The sequence below is a fragment of the Mollisia scopiformis genome (assembly GCF_001500285.1).
Source record: "Mollisia scopiformis unplaced genomic scaffold LY89scaffold_25, whole genome shotgun sequence".
Taxonomy (NCBI): domain Eukaryota; kingdom Fungi; phylum Ascomycota; class Leotiomycetes; order Helotiales; family Mollisiaceae; genus Mollisia; species Mollisia scopiformis.
The window spans coordinates 243392-257301 of NW_017263605.1; the positions used below are offsets into that span (position 1 = coordinate 243392).

General features: G+C 47.0%; 6 protein-coding genes across 6 annotated transcripts; 3 read left to right on the forward strand and 3 right to left on the reverse strand.

Annotated features, from left to right (window-relative positions):
• Positions 1–168: 168 nt before the first annotated feature.
• On the forward strand, positions 169–1351 carry LY89DRAFT_689331 (uncharacterized protein). The gene is made up of 4 exons (XM_018215889.1): positions 169–499; positions 633–700; positions 769–811; positions 871–1351. The coding sequence occupies exons 1-4, from the start codon at positions 316–318 to the stop codon at positions 984–986; spliced, it is 411 nt and encodes a 136-aa protein (XP_018065040.1). The 5' UTR covers positions 169–315; the 3' UTR covers positions 987–1351.
• A 997-nt stretch (positions 1352–2348) lies between these two features.
• LY89DRAFT_540172 (uncharacterized protein) lies at positions 2349–3064 on the forward strand (the record flags this gene model as incomplete). The annotated part of the gene is made up of 2 exons (XM_018208156.1): positions 2349–2510; positions 2588–3064. Coding segments are annotated over 2 exons (639 nt in total), but the record flags the coding sequence as incomplete, so codon positions are not given.
• Positions 3065–3477: 413 nt separating this feature from the next.
• On the reverse strand, positions 3478–4638 carry LY89DRAFT_562074 (uncharacterized protein; the record flags this gene model as incomplete). The annotated part of the gene is made up of 2 exons (XM_018208470.1): positions 3478–3783; positions 3994–4638. Coding segments are annotated over 2 exons (951 nt in total), but the record flags the coding sequence as incomplete, so codon positions are not given.
• Positions 4639–5048: 410 nt separating this feature from the next.
• Positions 5049–8247, forward strand: LY89DRAFT_787089 (DNA mismatch repair protein msh-2). The gene is made up of 4 exons (XM_018223040.1): positions 5049–5163; positions 5216–5347; positions 5396–7199; positions 7314–8247. Exons 1-4 carry the CDS (start codon positions 5140–5142, stop codon positions 8102–8104), a joined length of 2751 nt encoding a protein of 916 aa, XP_018065043.1. The 5' UTR covers positions 5049–5139; the 3' UTR covers positions 8105–8247.
• Positions 8248–8587: 340 nt separating this feature from the next.
• On the reverse strand, positions 8588–10975 carry LY89DRAFT_248973 (alcohol oxidase). The gene is made up of 4 exons (XM_018206170.1): positions 10686–10975; positions 10593–10639; positions 9786–10545; positions 8588–9734 (listed from the first exon to the last, which is right to left on the reverse strand). Exons 1-4 carry the CDS (start codon positions 10839–10841, stop codon positions 8829–8831), a joined length of 1869 nt encoding a protein of 622 aa, XP_018065044.1. The 5' UTR covers positions 10842–10975; the 3' UTR covers positions 8588–8828.
• A 408-nt stretch (positions 10976–11383) lies between these two features.
• LY89DRAFT_248962 (uncharacterized protein) lies at positions 11384–13436 on the reverse strand. Its single transcript, XM_018206169.1, has 2 exons — positions 12864–13436; positions 11384–12811 (listed from the first exon to the last, which is right to left on the reverse strand). Exons 1-2 carry the CDS (start codon positions 13246–13248, stop codon positions 11472–11474), a joined length of 1725 nt encoding a protein of 574 aa, XP_018065045.1. The 5' UTR covers positions 13249–13436; the 3' UTR covers positions 11384–11471.
• Positions 13437–13910: the final 474 nt, after the last annotated feature.

Consider the following 13910-nt stretch of genomic DNA (forward strand, 5'->3'; position numbering starts at 1 on the left):
GAAAGTCGATGGTTCAAAGAGAGATCTTGATGAGGCGCGAGGCAGCTTGGGTTTACGACGGCAGGCACAGCTAGCAAAATTCGCACTAATTGTGTTTTTGGACTAGCGCGTTTTCGGAGCGGAGCCTTTTGAACAGCGGAATCGCTCGCGTTATCCATCAACTACTTGCATCACTCAAACTTGAGTCAGTTCGTCGTTGACATTCCTTCTTTCCCAACCACAATATTTCTACGACGACAAACTTTGGGATCTCTTTCGAGACCGTTTTTCGACTTATTATATTCCCTTCTGGAAATTTGCTGATTTGAGCGGATCATGTCATCTTCCATTACTATCCCGCCTAGAGCTGGGGAGAGCAGTAAGGCTGCTGCTGCACCAAGCTCCAGTTCATCGTCGTCCTATTCAAGCTCCCCACGAACACCTCAACAACCACAACAATCTGCGACACCTGCTTCTTCTAGACCAAAGTATGGACATGATCGGAGACCTAGCTTGCTAAGTGAGTTAATCATTATCTCTTCCATTTTCTTGTTGGGCTAGAAATAGGCCGCGCTGGTCCGATTGTAGCAGCCTAGACAGATGTTTGAAGAATGTATGTAGAACTGTCTGGCAGAAACCTGACAATTAATTAGGCTCATCACTCTCGAAGCAAGAACACACTGTCATCAACATTGGTGATCCGGATGGTGTACCACGCTTAGTGAGTCCGCCCTTGCAGACTCCAAAACTGCCTCAACGTCTCAAGCATCACTAACAATTTTCTCGCAGATTACCTGCGTGCGATCATCTCAAGGCTACGAATGGAATCCTGGTATGCATCTTCCACTCTTTCGCATTCCTCTCAAGATAGGAATACTAACCGTCATCCAGAGATCTTTCTACCCTCATACGTTGAATGCGACTTCGAATCACTCGAGCGAAAGCGAGACCCGGTCCACGAGATACGCCTTAGTGACGAAGAAATCAAGCAGATGTTCCCTCAATAATTTGAAATCTTATCGGTTGGTTGAAGGGTAGAAGAGCACTGGTCCTGGTTCGGACAATTTGGGATCTGCACATGAAAGGCGCTGGGATTGAACATATGATTCCCATGATATCTTACTTGGACACCGGAGTATTTTTGGAGATGATTCTACGGCGTGCGTACGATTAGACGATTAAACTATGACTGCACGAGGGGTTTGGATTGGAGTTTTGGCATTTCTCAGGTATTGTTATGAAGGTTTCGGGAAGGGCGTCACTCCCTACTTACTTTGTTCGTACATTGCAATAACTACTTGACACCTTTTTCATTTCAGCGCATTGCAGTAGCTTTCTCGAGTGTAATTGTCGAATCCATCATGGACATCTAACTACTCAAGGCTCCCTTGCGTCTGGTCCGTACAGCTCTTCACATCATCCAGTATCCAACAAGAGGCGTTTGTGACTCAAAATTGCCACAATCACCTGTAGCAGAAATGTTCGCCTTGCTCAGCCCGCACTGGTAATTGGATGAACTCGTAGGAACTATTGCTGCACGCAAGGTACGCCCCAAGAGCTGAGACAAGCGGGTGTTATGGACCACGAAACAAACGTCCAATCACCAATAGCAGCACAGCAATCCAAATTAGGATTGACTTTACACGTATGAACTCTCCACTTCGAATACCCCAGAAACATCGACTATCCAAGTCAAAGCACTTTGCGAAATGAAGCAACCCGAACTCCCGAGCTGACATTCGGATGCAGCTGCTTGAGCATGAGCATCATCTGATACGGATCGCGGAATCGATCCGATGTATTCCGAGCGTCACGACATCTGTGCTCACAACAATCGCTGCACAATTCCCAAAGACGTGGGATGAAGTAACCTCGTGTTTGAAGGAAAATTCTGTCAATGTGTCTTGCATCTTGTTCGTGGTGCATGATGAGAGGTTGGAAGCCCTTTGGCGGTGGACTGGACCCCTTGTGAAAAGGAATGGCCTGCATGCAGACTGCATATTTCACCTGCATGCAAGACAACACTTCTGCATCAAGTCCGCAACTTCACGACGTCGAAGCCGAGGTGAAGCTATGTTTTGTTGAACTGTATTATACCACTCCTAATTCTTCGGATGAGATATGAGTATGTAGAAGAGATAAAGTTGATTTGATCACTTGAGATGATTGAGACCCCCACTAGCACCCCGCATTTAGCGATAAGGGGAGCAATCGGTAAATAAGGTTTGGGGCTAGGAGCGGCCGCACGCTCCGAAGTAAACATCCACCGCGACGAAGAAGCCAAAAGTCAAGAAAGCCAAACTCATACAAGCAACTACGATTGCATAACCGCCTCTCGAAATACTTCTGATCTTCTGAGCTCATCGATCATGACAGAATTTCAGCGAAAGATAGAGCTTCAGTCGCCAGATGACTTGCAATATCTAGTCTCAAACATCCGACGCGCCGCGAATGTCGAAATAGACAAGAACTTACCACCTATAGAGGGCGAAGATAAGATGCGAGCGCGTGTCGAAGAGCTTGTCCATGATGTAAAAATCTTACAGCTTTAATTTCCGTTTTCTAGTGCACTACATTAGAGGGGAAATGCTAATATACTATTAAACAGTACATAAACAACGTATTCAACACCGCCGCAGCAAACATAACAATAAACGGCCTCGACCCATCACCCGACCTCCTCAACTCAATCCTCTCATCCAAATCCTCGCTCTTAGAAATCGAAGAGCACGAACCATTCAACACGAAACTCTTTGAGCACGCAAAAGACCTCGCGCGGCAGGAAGAAGATCTGATTGAAGAGATTGCGGCGCTACGGAGGAAAATGCCGGGTGTTGTGACGGATCATGTGAAGAGGAATTATAGGGAGGGTACTGAGACTGATGAGAAGGTTTTGAAGGTTGTGGAGGATAAGGTTGTTGGTAGAGAAAAGGGTGTAGCAGATATGGGTGTTGAGAGGTTGGAGAGACAGGATCAGGTTGAGGCGAATTGGGGGAAGGGTGTTAAGGGGTTGGAAGGATTGATGAGGACTTTACCTGAGACGGTGGCGAGGAAAGAGAGAGCTGAGCGGGCAGAAGAATATGTGGTGAAGGGAGATAGACGGTGACACGGGGGCTAAATGATTAATTGGCGTTATTGGTTGTATGAAAGTTATAAAGGGAGTCACAAAGACACTGTAGGATATCTGGAGTTTGTGAGAGGTTTTGGATAGACTGAGGACTTAAGGTCTTTCTATGCCATCGATAAGCCATGCTAAGGTAGCTGAACATGCAAGAGCAAATGCCATTTCAAAGGTCTTTCCCAATGCTGATACGGCATATAGTCTCAGCCATCTTGCCGTTTGATAGCGGTATCCGAGACATCAGACATCTAATCAATCTCATTGACTAAAGGATCCTCAATGCCGACACCATACTCAGGGTTAGCATTGCCTGCATCATCTTCCTTGTCTTCATCCTCACCATCCTTGCTTTCTTCTCCCGGGCCACCATTCTTAACCTTCAGCTTAGCCTCCTTTCGCTTCGGGATAACACTCAGGAAAGCTTCTCCCCAATCACCAGTGTCCAACCACTTCAGCATGATCTCCATCACATGATTGACTGCCAGAACACTTCGGCCTGCCATGGTCATGTACTGGGCAATTGGTAGCTTAGCTGTTCTGATACCTCGTGCACGTGCTCGTCTATAGCAGAGGCCTTTGTAGCGATTCTTGTCGACAATGCCGCCAATGACATAACTTGTGTTTGGCTCTAGCTTGGTGAGGATTTCTTCAGAGTCGGAGGTGAGGTAGACGATCGAGATTGGCTTCAATTCAACCGTTGGGGGAAGCGCGGGTTTTTCGGCTGTAGTTGCTTCAGGAGATACGGAATCCTCTGTATCAGCACGAGATCGCTTTCTTGAAGAGGCCTTCGTCGAAGTGGTCGTCTTGTTTTTCAGAGCCTTGGTGGGATTCAGGATTGTCGACTCGTCGTTATTCTTGACACCGCCTCCCAGCTTGACACCACCTCCCTTGACACCCTCTTCCTTCGACTCTCCTTCGTCTGCTTCCCCATTCTCTGCACCTTTCTCCACGCCGGGAATAGAGTTATCAAGGGCGCCAACCAGTTCTCCGCCTTCGGGACCTTGCATAATGGCATTCAACTTCTCAGCAGCAGCCATGAAATTGTCTTCGTGAAAAGTGACTCCCTTCCAGTTTTCGTGATTGCGAGTGAGAACGGTCTCGAATCTCTCCTTCATTCTTCCGCCGAAAGAACTAACAGCCATGTGAGCTCTATAAGGAGCATTCTTGTTCTCGGAATAGCATCTTGTGACTTGGGCTCCCAGCGAGATGATCTCTTTCTCTGACATCAATTCGTCAAAATCGCAGTCCAAAATCATACCTATCGGAGTCTGGATTGGTCTTCTCGGGAGAGTCTTCTTCTGGGCTTCGGCATCTGGTTGATCATCTTCATGGAGTCCTAACTCTTGTGCCATTTCTTTTTGCTCAACCTTTCGTGCCAGTTTGGCCTTATGCTTTTCTCGTCGCTGGATTCTTCGAGTTTCCTTGCCCGCTTCCCATCGTTGCGCCTTCAACAGCCTCTTCTGTTGAGTTTTCGACAGTACTGGCTTTGCTTCACCATTGGTGGGGCTTGACTGGACAGCTTCTGGGCTTTGGGTGCGAGGTGGCGAAGACTGTGCAGAGCTCATCTTGGGTCTGACGGGTTCCAATCGCTGGATGTGCAAGAGTCTCTTGTATTGACTTTTCGTCAGTGCTGGCTTCTCTTCACTATTGGTCGGAGCTTCTGGAAGTTGCGAAAGCTGTGCGAAGCTCATCTTCGCTTCTGGAGATACACCCGAAATGAAATCAGATCGATTGACCTTTCGGATCTTAGGCGGAGGCATTCCTGATTCGGCCATTGTGCGCAGCACTTCTGAAGAAGATTTGAGAACGCCATGTCGAGTAAATCGAAGCCTCGAACGAAGCAGTAAAATGTTGACCGCCTTGTGCGCGCTAGGCAGAATCAACCCGATTCGCGATAGTGAAATCATGTTCAACGCGCCGAGACGCGTCTTCTCGTGAACCACTTTAAAGAACAAAGAATATCATAGACAAAGTTCTGAATTTGGAAGCATACAACATTTGTCATATAGTACTTTGAAATTACATAACAGGTATCTACAATGTCGTCCCGTCCGGAATTAAAGGTACCTACCTATACTACTCACATTTCCTGAGCGCCACTTTAACTCTGCTTAGGTCGACGACGAAGGAGGCTTTATTAGTTTTTTCAAATCTCTACCAGACTCAGACGATGGGGCTATTAGAGTCTTTGACCGTGGTGATTGGTATACAGCGCATGGTGACGATGCTTCATTTATTGCTAGAACAGTAAGTCTTGTTCAACTTCCTGAACCTAGATAGGGCTCACTTCAGTAGGTTTACAAGACAACATCTGTCCTACGACAATTGGGCAGGAATGATTCTACCGGCCTTCCCTCCGTCACGATGACCATTACCGTATACAAGAACTTCCTCCGAGAAGCTCTTTTCCACCTGAACAAACGAATTGAGGTCTGGGCCAGCTCGGGAAAAATGAACTGGAAGATCATAAAGCAGGCATCACCAGGAAATCTGCAAGATATCGAAGACGAGCTCGGTGGCCAGTTTGAAGCAGCTCCTATTATCTTGGCTGTCAAAGTCTCAGCAAAGGCTTCGGAAGCCAGAAATGTTGGAGTGTGCTTTGCGGACGCCAGCGTCAGGGAACTTGGCGTCTCAGAATTCTTGGACAACGACTTATACTCGAATTTCGAATCACTTCTCATCCAGCTGGGCGTGAAGGAGTGCTTAATCCAGGTGGACAAGTCGGGAAAAGATATTGAGCTAAAGAAACTCAAGGACATCATTGACAGTTGTGGAGTTGCGTTTTGCGAGAGGCAAATAGGCGACTTCGCCACTAAAGACATCGACCAGGATCTTGCCAGACTCTTGAAGGATGAGAAGGCTGCAGGAACCTTGCCTCAAACTGATCTAAAGCTTGCAATGGGTTCTGCAGCTGCACTGATCAAGTACCTTGGAGTTATGCACGATTCTTCGAATTTTGGTCAATATCAGCTGTATCAACACGACTTATCGCAATTCATGAAGCTTGATGCATCCGCACTCAAAGCCTTAAACTTGATGCCAGGACCTAGAGATGGTGCAAAGACCATGTCTCTTTTTGGACTCCTCAACCACTGCAAAACTCCTGTTGGTAGCCGACTGTTAGCACAGTGGCTTAAGCAACCACTCATGAGCAAGGATGAGATTGAGAAGAGACACCAATTAGTGGAGGCATTCGTTGAAGATACCGAATTACGGCAGACGATGCAAGAAGAAAATTTGAGGGCGATTCCCGATCTGTATCGTCTAGCGAAGAGGTTTCAACGAAAAATGGGGAATCTTGAAGATGTAGTCAGAGCATGGCAGGTTGTGGTCAAGCTACCTGACTTCATTAACACACTTGAAGGCGTGATGGATGAGCAGTATCGAGACCCTCTGGACGAAGCATACACATCAAAGATTAGAGAGTGTTCGGATAGTCTTGAGAAGCTACGAGAAATGGTGGAGACCACTGTCGACTTGGAAGCTGCCCAGAACCATGAGTACATCATTAAGCCCGAATTCGACGAGGGATTGAAAATCATCCGAAAGAAGCTTGATAAATTGAGGCACGAAATGGATCAAGAACACAGAGCAGCTAGCCAGGACCTGGGTCAAGAAATGGACAAGAAACTGTTTCTCGAAAACCACAAGGTCCACGGATGGTGCATGCGACTTACCAGGACAGAGTCAGGATGTATTCGGAACAACAAGAAGTATCAGGAATGTGGTACGCAAAAGAATGGTGTCTATTTCACAACACAGAAGTTGGTCAGCATTCGCAGAGACTTTGACCAGCTGTCTGAGAACTACAACCGAACACAGAGTAGCTTGGTCAACGAAGTCGTAAGCGTGGCTGCTTCGTATTGCCCGGTCGTCGAACAGCTGGCCGGCATTTTAGCGCATCTGGACGTCATTGTCAGCTTTGCTCATTGCTCAGTCCATGCACCTACCTCGTACGTTCGGCCCAAGATGCACCCTCGTGGTGAGGGTGATACAATCTTGAAAGAAGCTCGACATCCATGTATGGAGATGCAAGACGATATACAATTTATCACCAACGATGTCAGCCTGAAAAGAGGATCTTCTGAGTTCTTGATCAGTAAGTCATAATCACCTTTGGTTCCAGGGACAATTTGAGAGCCAAATACTCAGAACACTCTTCTGGGAGACCTCACTTCAAGTTTTTGAAAAACCTGTACTGATTCTTCAATAGTTACTGGTCCCAACATGGGTGGTAAATCCACTTACATTCGCCAGATTGGTGTCATCGCTTTGATGGCCCAAGTTGGCTGCTTCGTCCCTTGCTCAGAGGCAGAACTCACGATCTTCGACTGCATTCTTGCTCGTGTTGGTGCCAGCGATTCTCAACTCAAGGGTGTGTCAACCTTCATGGCTGAAATGCTCGAAACGGCCAACATTCTCAAGTCTGCAACCTCGGAATCACTCATCATCATTGACGAACTCGGTCGTGGTACTAGCACTTACGATGGATTCGGTCTAGCATGGGCTATTTCTGAGCACATCGTGAAGGAGATTGGCTGCTTCTCCATGTTCGCTACCCATTTCCACGAGCTGACTGCTTTGGTGGACCAATATCCACAGGTCCAAAATCTGCACGTCGTGGCACATATTGACGATAACGGCAAAGCAAAGAGAGAAGTAACACTACTTTACAAAGTTGAAGAAGGCGTTTGTGACCAGAGTTTTGGCATTCACGTCGCGGAGTTGGTACGCTTCCCAGAGAAGGTTGTCAATATGGCCAAGAGGAAAGCAGATGAGCTGGAAGACTTCACAAGCAAGCATGAAGGCGAAGCAATTTCGTACAAAAAGGAGGACGTTGAAGAAGGAAGTGCTTTGCTCAAAGAAGTCTTGCTCAAATGGAAGGAAGAGTGTGAAGGCAAGGACTTGAGTAAGGACGAGATGGTCAGTAAGATGAGAGAGCTGGTGAAGGGTGATGAGAAGCTGTTGGCCAATCCGTTCTTCCAGAGTGTCAAAGCTTTGTAATAATTTGTATGGAATATGGTAATGTCCTGGCGTTTTGGTGGAGTCAGTCTTAAGGAAGTCAGTACAAGGTACGGAGTTAGAGCTTTGTACAAGAAAAAATTTGCTGAATTAAATGATGATACTGCGAAGCCGGTCGAATGACGTCTTCGTTTACTAGTATTTTATCTTTGCAGCCTTAGACTTATTGAATCAGAGTTTGGAACTCGCTCCTAAGGTCTAAGTGGTACCTGACGAGACGAACATTCTACTGCTCGCGAGCTCTTATCTCCTATTGTTGCTTCTCGCTTATTGAACCTTACAAAAAAGGCCTGGACATCCTCTCAGCCGGAGAAAAAGGTTGCCGTTTTTGACACAGTGCGCAGTTCCGATTGAATCACATATTTATTGATACACAATTAATAAAACCTTTAATATAAAATTATTTCGATATTTTATAACTATTTCTCTACATCTTTCTCACTCGTTGCATAAGAATTTAATCGTGTGTTGTTGAGATTAAAAATATTTAAGACATTGAATTTTGATGTTCTCGCGTGTCAAAAACGGTAACTTTTTTCTCCGGCTGAGAGGACATCATCCTCGGGCAGAAGTCAAAGGTACCAACATACCTGCACCTATCTAAACCACAGCTCGTCAACAGCGTTAGAAAGCGAGAGACGAGAAAGAATTCTCAAGGGCAATATAACAAATATCTTTACGAAACTCAAACTTCATCCCCTTGCTATTAAACAGCCTTCCTATCCTCCTTAATAATATCCGCAGCCCTCTCTGCACTGGCATAAACAGTACTCGCAATATTCCCTCTAACAATCAACGGCACCACACTCGCATCCACGATCCTCAATCTCTTGACTCCATACACCCTCAACCTATCATCCACCACCCCACCCTCCTCCCTCGGCAACATCGAGCACGTTCCCACGGGATGAAAACTCGTGATCATACTGCTCCTCACTATCTCCTCTGCTTTCTCTCTCGTCAAACGGCCCTCGACGTGGAACGAGGGCTGGATGATCTTCCCGGTGCCGAGAGGGTTGTCTTTTAGCAGGGTGGAGAGGGGAGCGGTTTCGGAGAGCTTTTGTGTGAATAAGAGACCGGAGATCATGAGTTCGACGTCGATGGGGTGGGAGAGGTATTTTGGGTCGATGATAGGGTGGATGCTTGGATCGGGGCTTTGGATGTGGATTGAACCGCGGGAAAATGCGTGTGTGAGAGCAGGAACGATACCGGCGTATCCACCAGCGTCGTTGTGGTTGAAGAGTTGGGAAATATCGTTTCCTGCTAAGGGGTTGATACCGGTGGCTCCGAAGTTGAATTGAAGGTCTGCTTCTTTGTTGTTCAAGAGTGTTTTCTTTTGTAAATCGAGTTGTTTCTTGAGGCCTGGTGATGTGGGTTGGGGGGTTGCGGAGAGAATTTCTTCAAGGCGAGACTCGAGAGATAATTTCTCTTCTGAGGAGAGAAGAGAGTCGTGGGAAAGGAACGCCGTTCCGGTGACGCCTGCTGAGAGTGGACCGAGGCCTTTTGTTGCCCATTCGTTGATTGCCCAGTCGAGTACACCTGGTTGTTTGATCATTTCAGCTGTAGGTACACCATCGATAGCTTCATAGCCTATTCCAGCGAGTGTATGGTCCTGAAGTATACATTTAGCAAAATAGAAAGAATGGTTCAGACAGTGACTTACTTGCAAGTTCTCTCCAACATTAGAATTATCTAGCACAGAAACGATGCCTAGATTTTCCAACCTTTTCTTGTCGCCGATGCCAGAGAGTTCAAGGATTTGTGGGCTCTGCACAGTCCCAGCTGCCAAGATAACTTCTCCCCTGGTACGAATAACATGCTCTTTACCTTCAATCGTATACCTCACACCAGTAGCCGTAACGACATCCTGGACGGTATCAAATTCTATCTTCTGGACAAAGGCACCAGTCAAGACAGTCAAGTTTTCTCTCGCAGCGTTTGGCTCATAGAAAGCAACCCCAGCATGACTCCTCCTAGCAGACTTATCCATAAACTTGAGCAAGCTATAACCACCGAGCGTATGCCCAGCTCTAGGATCACTCCCCGGTCCAAGCCCCAAAGTCTTGAACGTTCGTCCCCACGCTTTGTCAAGCTCACCTGGAGATTCCGTAAAGCTGGTTTGCACAGGACCAGAAGCTCCATGTAGCACCAGATCCATGATTGCCGTGCCCAATGCTTCTGCTGTAGCATCACTCGGAAAGTTCATTGTCTCTGCTTTGCGGTAGTATGGTTGAAGTGTGTCGAAGTTCCAGCCTGGATTTCCGAGCTTCTCCCAGTTGTCGAGATCGACTCGGCTGGGGTGCGCCACCATCATGAAGTTAATAGCTGATGAACCTCCGAGGACTTTGCCTCGTGGCCAGGCTAAGGTGCGGCCATTGAGGCCTGGCTGAGGAGTGGTTTTGAAGTTCCAGTCATAATTTTCGCTGATCAAAAAGTCAGAGAATTGGGAGACAAGGCCAAAATCACTTACTCGCTGTAAAGAGTGTTCATGAGACCTGGTATGTTTATATGTGGATCCTAAAATATTTCAGCAAAATGGCTGGAGCTGAGCACGTTAACTAACATCAAATCTCTTCTCGCCAGCTTCAAGAACGGCAACTTGAACAGCAGAGTCTTCTGTCAAACGTGCAGCAAGCGTAAGTCCTGCTGTTCCACCACCTATGATAACATAGTCAAAAACCTCTAAATCTGCTTCATCGTAACGAGTCGTAGAAGCCATTATCGTCGAAATAAGATCTCAAAACTTCAGATAATTAAATCAAAAGAAGAATCTTGAGGATAATATGCAGACAACAATGCAGGCTTCAATTGAAAATCAATACGGCGCAAGTATATAAATTCCACTCGGGCTTTGAATTGCCATCCTCGGACGTAAGTGAGCTTGGACCACAGGGATCCGACTAAAAATCAGCGCCATTTCCAGTATGAAGCAATATCAAAAAGTGTATCGTGGCGGGGAGTACACATGTTGATGCGCACTAAGCTCCCTTACTCATCCCACATTCCAAACCAGGAAATATTCGGATTGGCGAGCGCCCATTTGGGATTTGCGGCCGTCAGCGTACGGATGTACGTAAATATGTAAATCCGAGCATGTAAAATATTCAATAAACTTATGCCGAGAGGCTGATCTGCCATGGGACGCCATCGTACGATGGGGCAAGCCTCGCTCATATCGGCGTTGCTGCCGAACCGAGCGAGAGTGGCGCCGAGTGGCTTCCCCAGATGGCTGTGGCTAAACAATACTTGATAGAATTCCCCTCTGTCTCATGGAAGCTTCCGTGGAAGTGACCGTCGTCATTCGTGTCCGGTGCAGGAAAGTACATCCGAGACGCCATGAACGATCAGCTCATATCGAGCCAGTCCACCGAAAAACAACTTCCAGCTCATGGCGATCATTGTCATGAACGCAAAACGTCAACATATGGTCATCTGCGCCGTCCCTCAGAGAAAGGATCGAGTCCAAGTCAGGGTCTCTGGCGTTAACTCTGAAGACATCTTTCCGTCCAGCTCCTTCAATATGACTGGAGATTTGAAGCTGCCCAGATTCAACATCTTCGCAGTCGAAGATATAGTCAACTTTGCCTATTAGCAGCGTCAACAATCGAGTTGAAGGTCCTATATCTTCTTTGATAGGAAGATCTTCGGAATAATAGACGGATGACGAGATTGCGGGGTTCTGAACCGGAACAGGCTCTAGCATTGTCGCTGAAGCATTCTCGACCATAACTAGGAGATTCGAATTGCGGATAATTACAGAGACCGCAGGGCTAGCATTCGAAGACGCTATGTCCGGAACCTGGTCTATCAAGCGCATGTGTGCTCGACTTTCCATTGCATGGTTTGGGTGGTACGATTTCTCCTTGAGTAGTAATACGATCTCGGTATCCATGGCATGAATAAGGCGCTGGAATCTTTGCCGCTGCTCTGTATTCATCCATGGAATTTCAGGAATTGTCCACATTGTGTACAGCTTCATGTGTGAATGTGAGAGCCCAAATTTGCCATGCTTTTTGATGAAAAGGTCGCACAGGAAGCAAGCCGACTTGCTGGATCCAATGGCCCGAGGGAGCGTTTGTCTTGGATTCTTCTCGTAAAAGAGGACCAACTGAACCTCGCCATGGACATGACATGGACTTGGTGAGCCCGAACGTTTGATTTCCGGGAAGGATGTACATATTTCGAGGCTAATGTTCTGGCACAAGGGTCTCGTCTCGGGCTGGCGGCTGAGTCGAATCAAGTCGTCGCAGAGCTCGAAATATTTGCCGAGCTTGTCAATCTCAAGTACTTCTCTGCTTTGAGATACGTCCTGGCTTGCTCCAAGAGCTCTGAGATGAGCTTCCAGTGACTTGAAAGTTCCATACTTCGAGATGGAATAGCTCTCTTGTATCGCCAGCTGCAACAAATGCGGCTGTTCAGATTCGGCCCCTAGATCTACTGCTTTCAACGCAACACACAATTTTGTAAGAGCTGCGTAGAGACCAGCATGCCTCATTGCTTTTCCAAATTTGCCTTTGGCCTGCTGAAGTTTGCTCTCTATCCTCAGATATAGAGGACCAGTATTACCAGTAGCCTTGACATGTTGAGGACGTTTCCACTGGGACGATCGTAGTCTGCCATATATTCGGTCTTTGCTTAAGTTTATCACAGCGTCGAATAATCTCGATTTGTATGTATGTCGATGTCTACCTGGTTGATGGTTAAGGTGTTTAAATGTGGAGTCAGTGGCGGTGATACTGACCTTCAATGGCATGTTCTCGCAGTACGTCCAATATCCTCGAAAGTCCTTCTACCACATGATCTCGGGGTGTTTCATTCGAAGCCAATCTCACTGTGAGAGAAGGCAGTTCTCGATTCTCTTCAATAGTAACAGCAGATACGCATGCCACTGACTCGGCCACATGAGCAAGGAATGCAAAGTGGTCCGCGAGGTGCAATTCCTCTTCGTATGATAGGATATAACGTTCATCTTTGCCAGAGTAACTACAGCTCTGCCGATAATTTTGAGGTTGTCGTGGACTTTGTTGCGACTTGAGTTTCTTCGATAATTGGTTGGCATGTGTATAAAATGTCTGTGACAATTGAGGAGTCCAAATACCAGAATGAGCAACGGGTTTAGGAGCCATGTTCTTACTCCAATCGAGCTTTGTGATTCTGAAGAGAGGAGACGACAAACAGAGACTCAATGATCATCTCGAGAGCTCCAGCCTCGTGCAAACGGAGCGACCTGCAGAAGCAAAAGCGGCTGCTTGCATGCATATGCGGGACACGCGACACCACACCACTACCTGAGACTTGAGACTTGATGAAGAAAGACATCGCTTTCAGGCAGACACCCGAGTATATAGTATCAAACAGAATAACGGTCAGGGACCAGTAGAGACAAGGAAGGAGCTGCTGCAATTAACAAGAGTGGAAAGAAAACTTGGCGGGCTACCAGAACCGAAAAAATCAGAGCAAAAAGCTCCCTGGAGAACAAATGATAGTTCGCTCGTTCATGATATTACATTGAATCCCCATCCAGCTCCCTCCCTGATTCCAAGCTCGAACACCGTGCCACCTCCAAAATTTCATTTCGTATCCATACATGCAACCGCATAAAGTAGCTCCATCCATTCATTCCCCTGCTCTCTGTCCGTCTCTTCCTCCATTCATCTGAGCTTCCCTTCTCATCTAGTATCCACGCCTCGGACCAGCCAGACAGACAAACGGGCCACCCAAGCCAACCTCTTCCGTCCCATCCCATCCCGACCGGTGAAAAGCAAGCGCGGCGCATCAATCGAGAACA

Bases quoted from the DNA above. Each gene is read 5' to 3' on its own strand.
- LY89DRAFT_248973 (XM_018206170.1), bottom strand. From the start codon at position 10,841: ATGGCTTCTACGACTCGTTACGATGAAGCAGATTTAGAGGTTTTTGAC. The intron at 10,640-10,685 runs GTTAGTTAACGT...GAAATATTTTAG, and splicing joins CTGGCGAGAAGAGATTTGAT to GATCCACATATAAACATACC. The intron at 10,546-10,592 runs GTAAGTGATTTT...CTTTTTGATCAG, and splicing joins ATGAACACTCTTTACAGCGA to CGAAAATTATGACTGGAACT.
- LY89DRAFT_248962 (XM_018206169.1), bottom strand. From the start codon at position 13,248: ATGGCTCCTAAACCCGTTGCTCATTCTGGTATTTGGACTCCTCAATTG. The intron at 12,812-12,863 runs GTCAGTATCACC...ACCATCAACCAG, and splicing joins GCGAGAACATGCCATTGAAG to GTAGACATCGACATACATAC.
- LY89DRAFT_787089 (XM_018223040.1), top strand. From the start codon at position 5,140: ATGTCGTCCCGTCCGGAATTAAAG. The intron at 5,348-5,395 runs GTAAGTCTTGTT...TCACTTCAGTAG, and splicing joins CTTCATTTATTGCTAGAACA to GTTTACAAGACAACATCTGT. The intron at 7,200-7,313 runs GTAAGTCATAAT...ATTCTTCAATAG, and splicing joins ATCTTCTGAGTTCTTGATCA to TTACTGGTCCCAACATGGGT.
- LY89DRAFT_689331 (XM_018215889.1), top strand. From the start codon at position 316: ATGTCATCTTCCATTACTATCCCGCCTAGAGCTGGGGAGAGCAGTAAG. The intron at 500-632 runs GTGAGTTAATCA...ACAATTAATTAG, and splicing joins TCGGAGACCTAGCTTGCTAA to GCTCATCACTCTCGAAGCAA. The intron at 812-870 runs GTATGCATCTTC...ACCGTCATCCAG, and splicing joins AGGCTACGAATGGAATCCTG to AGATCTTTCTACCCTCATAC.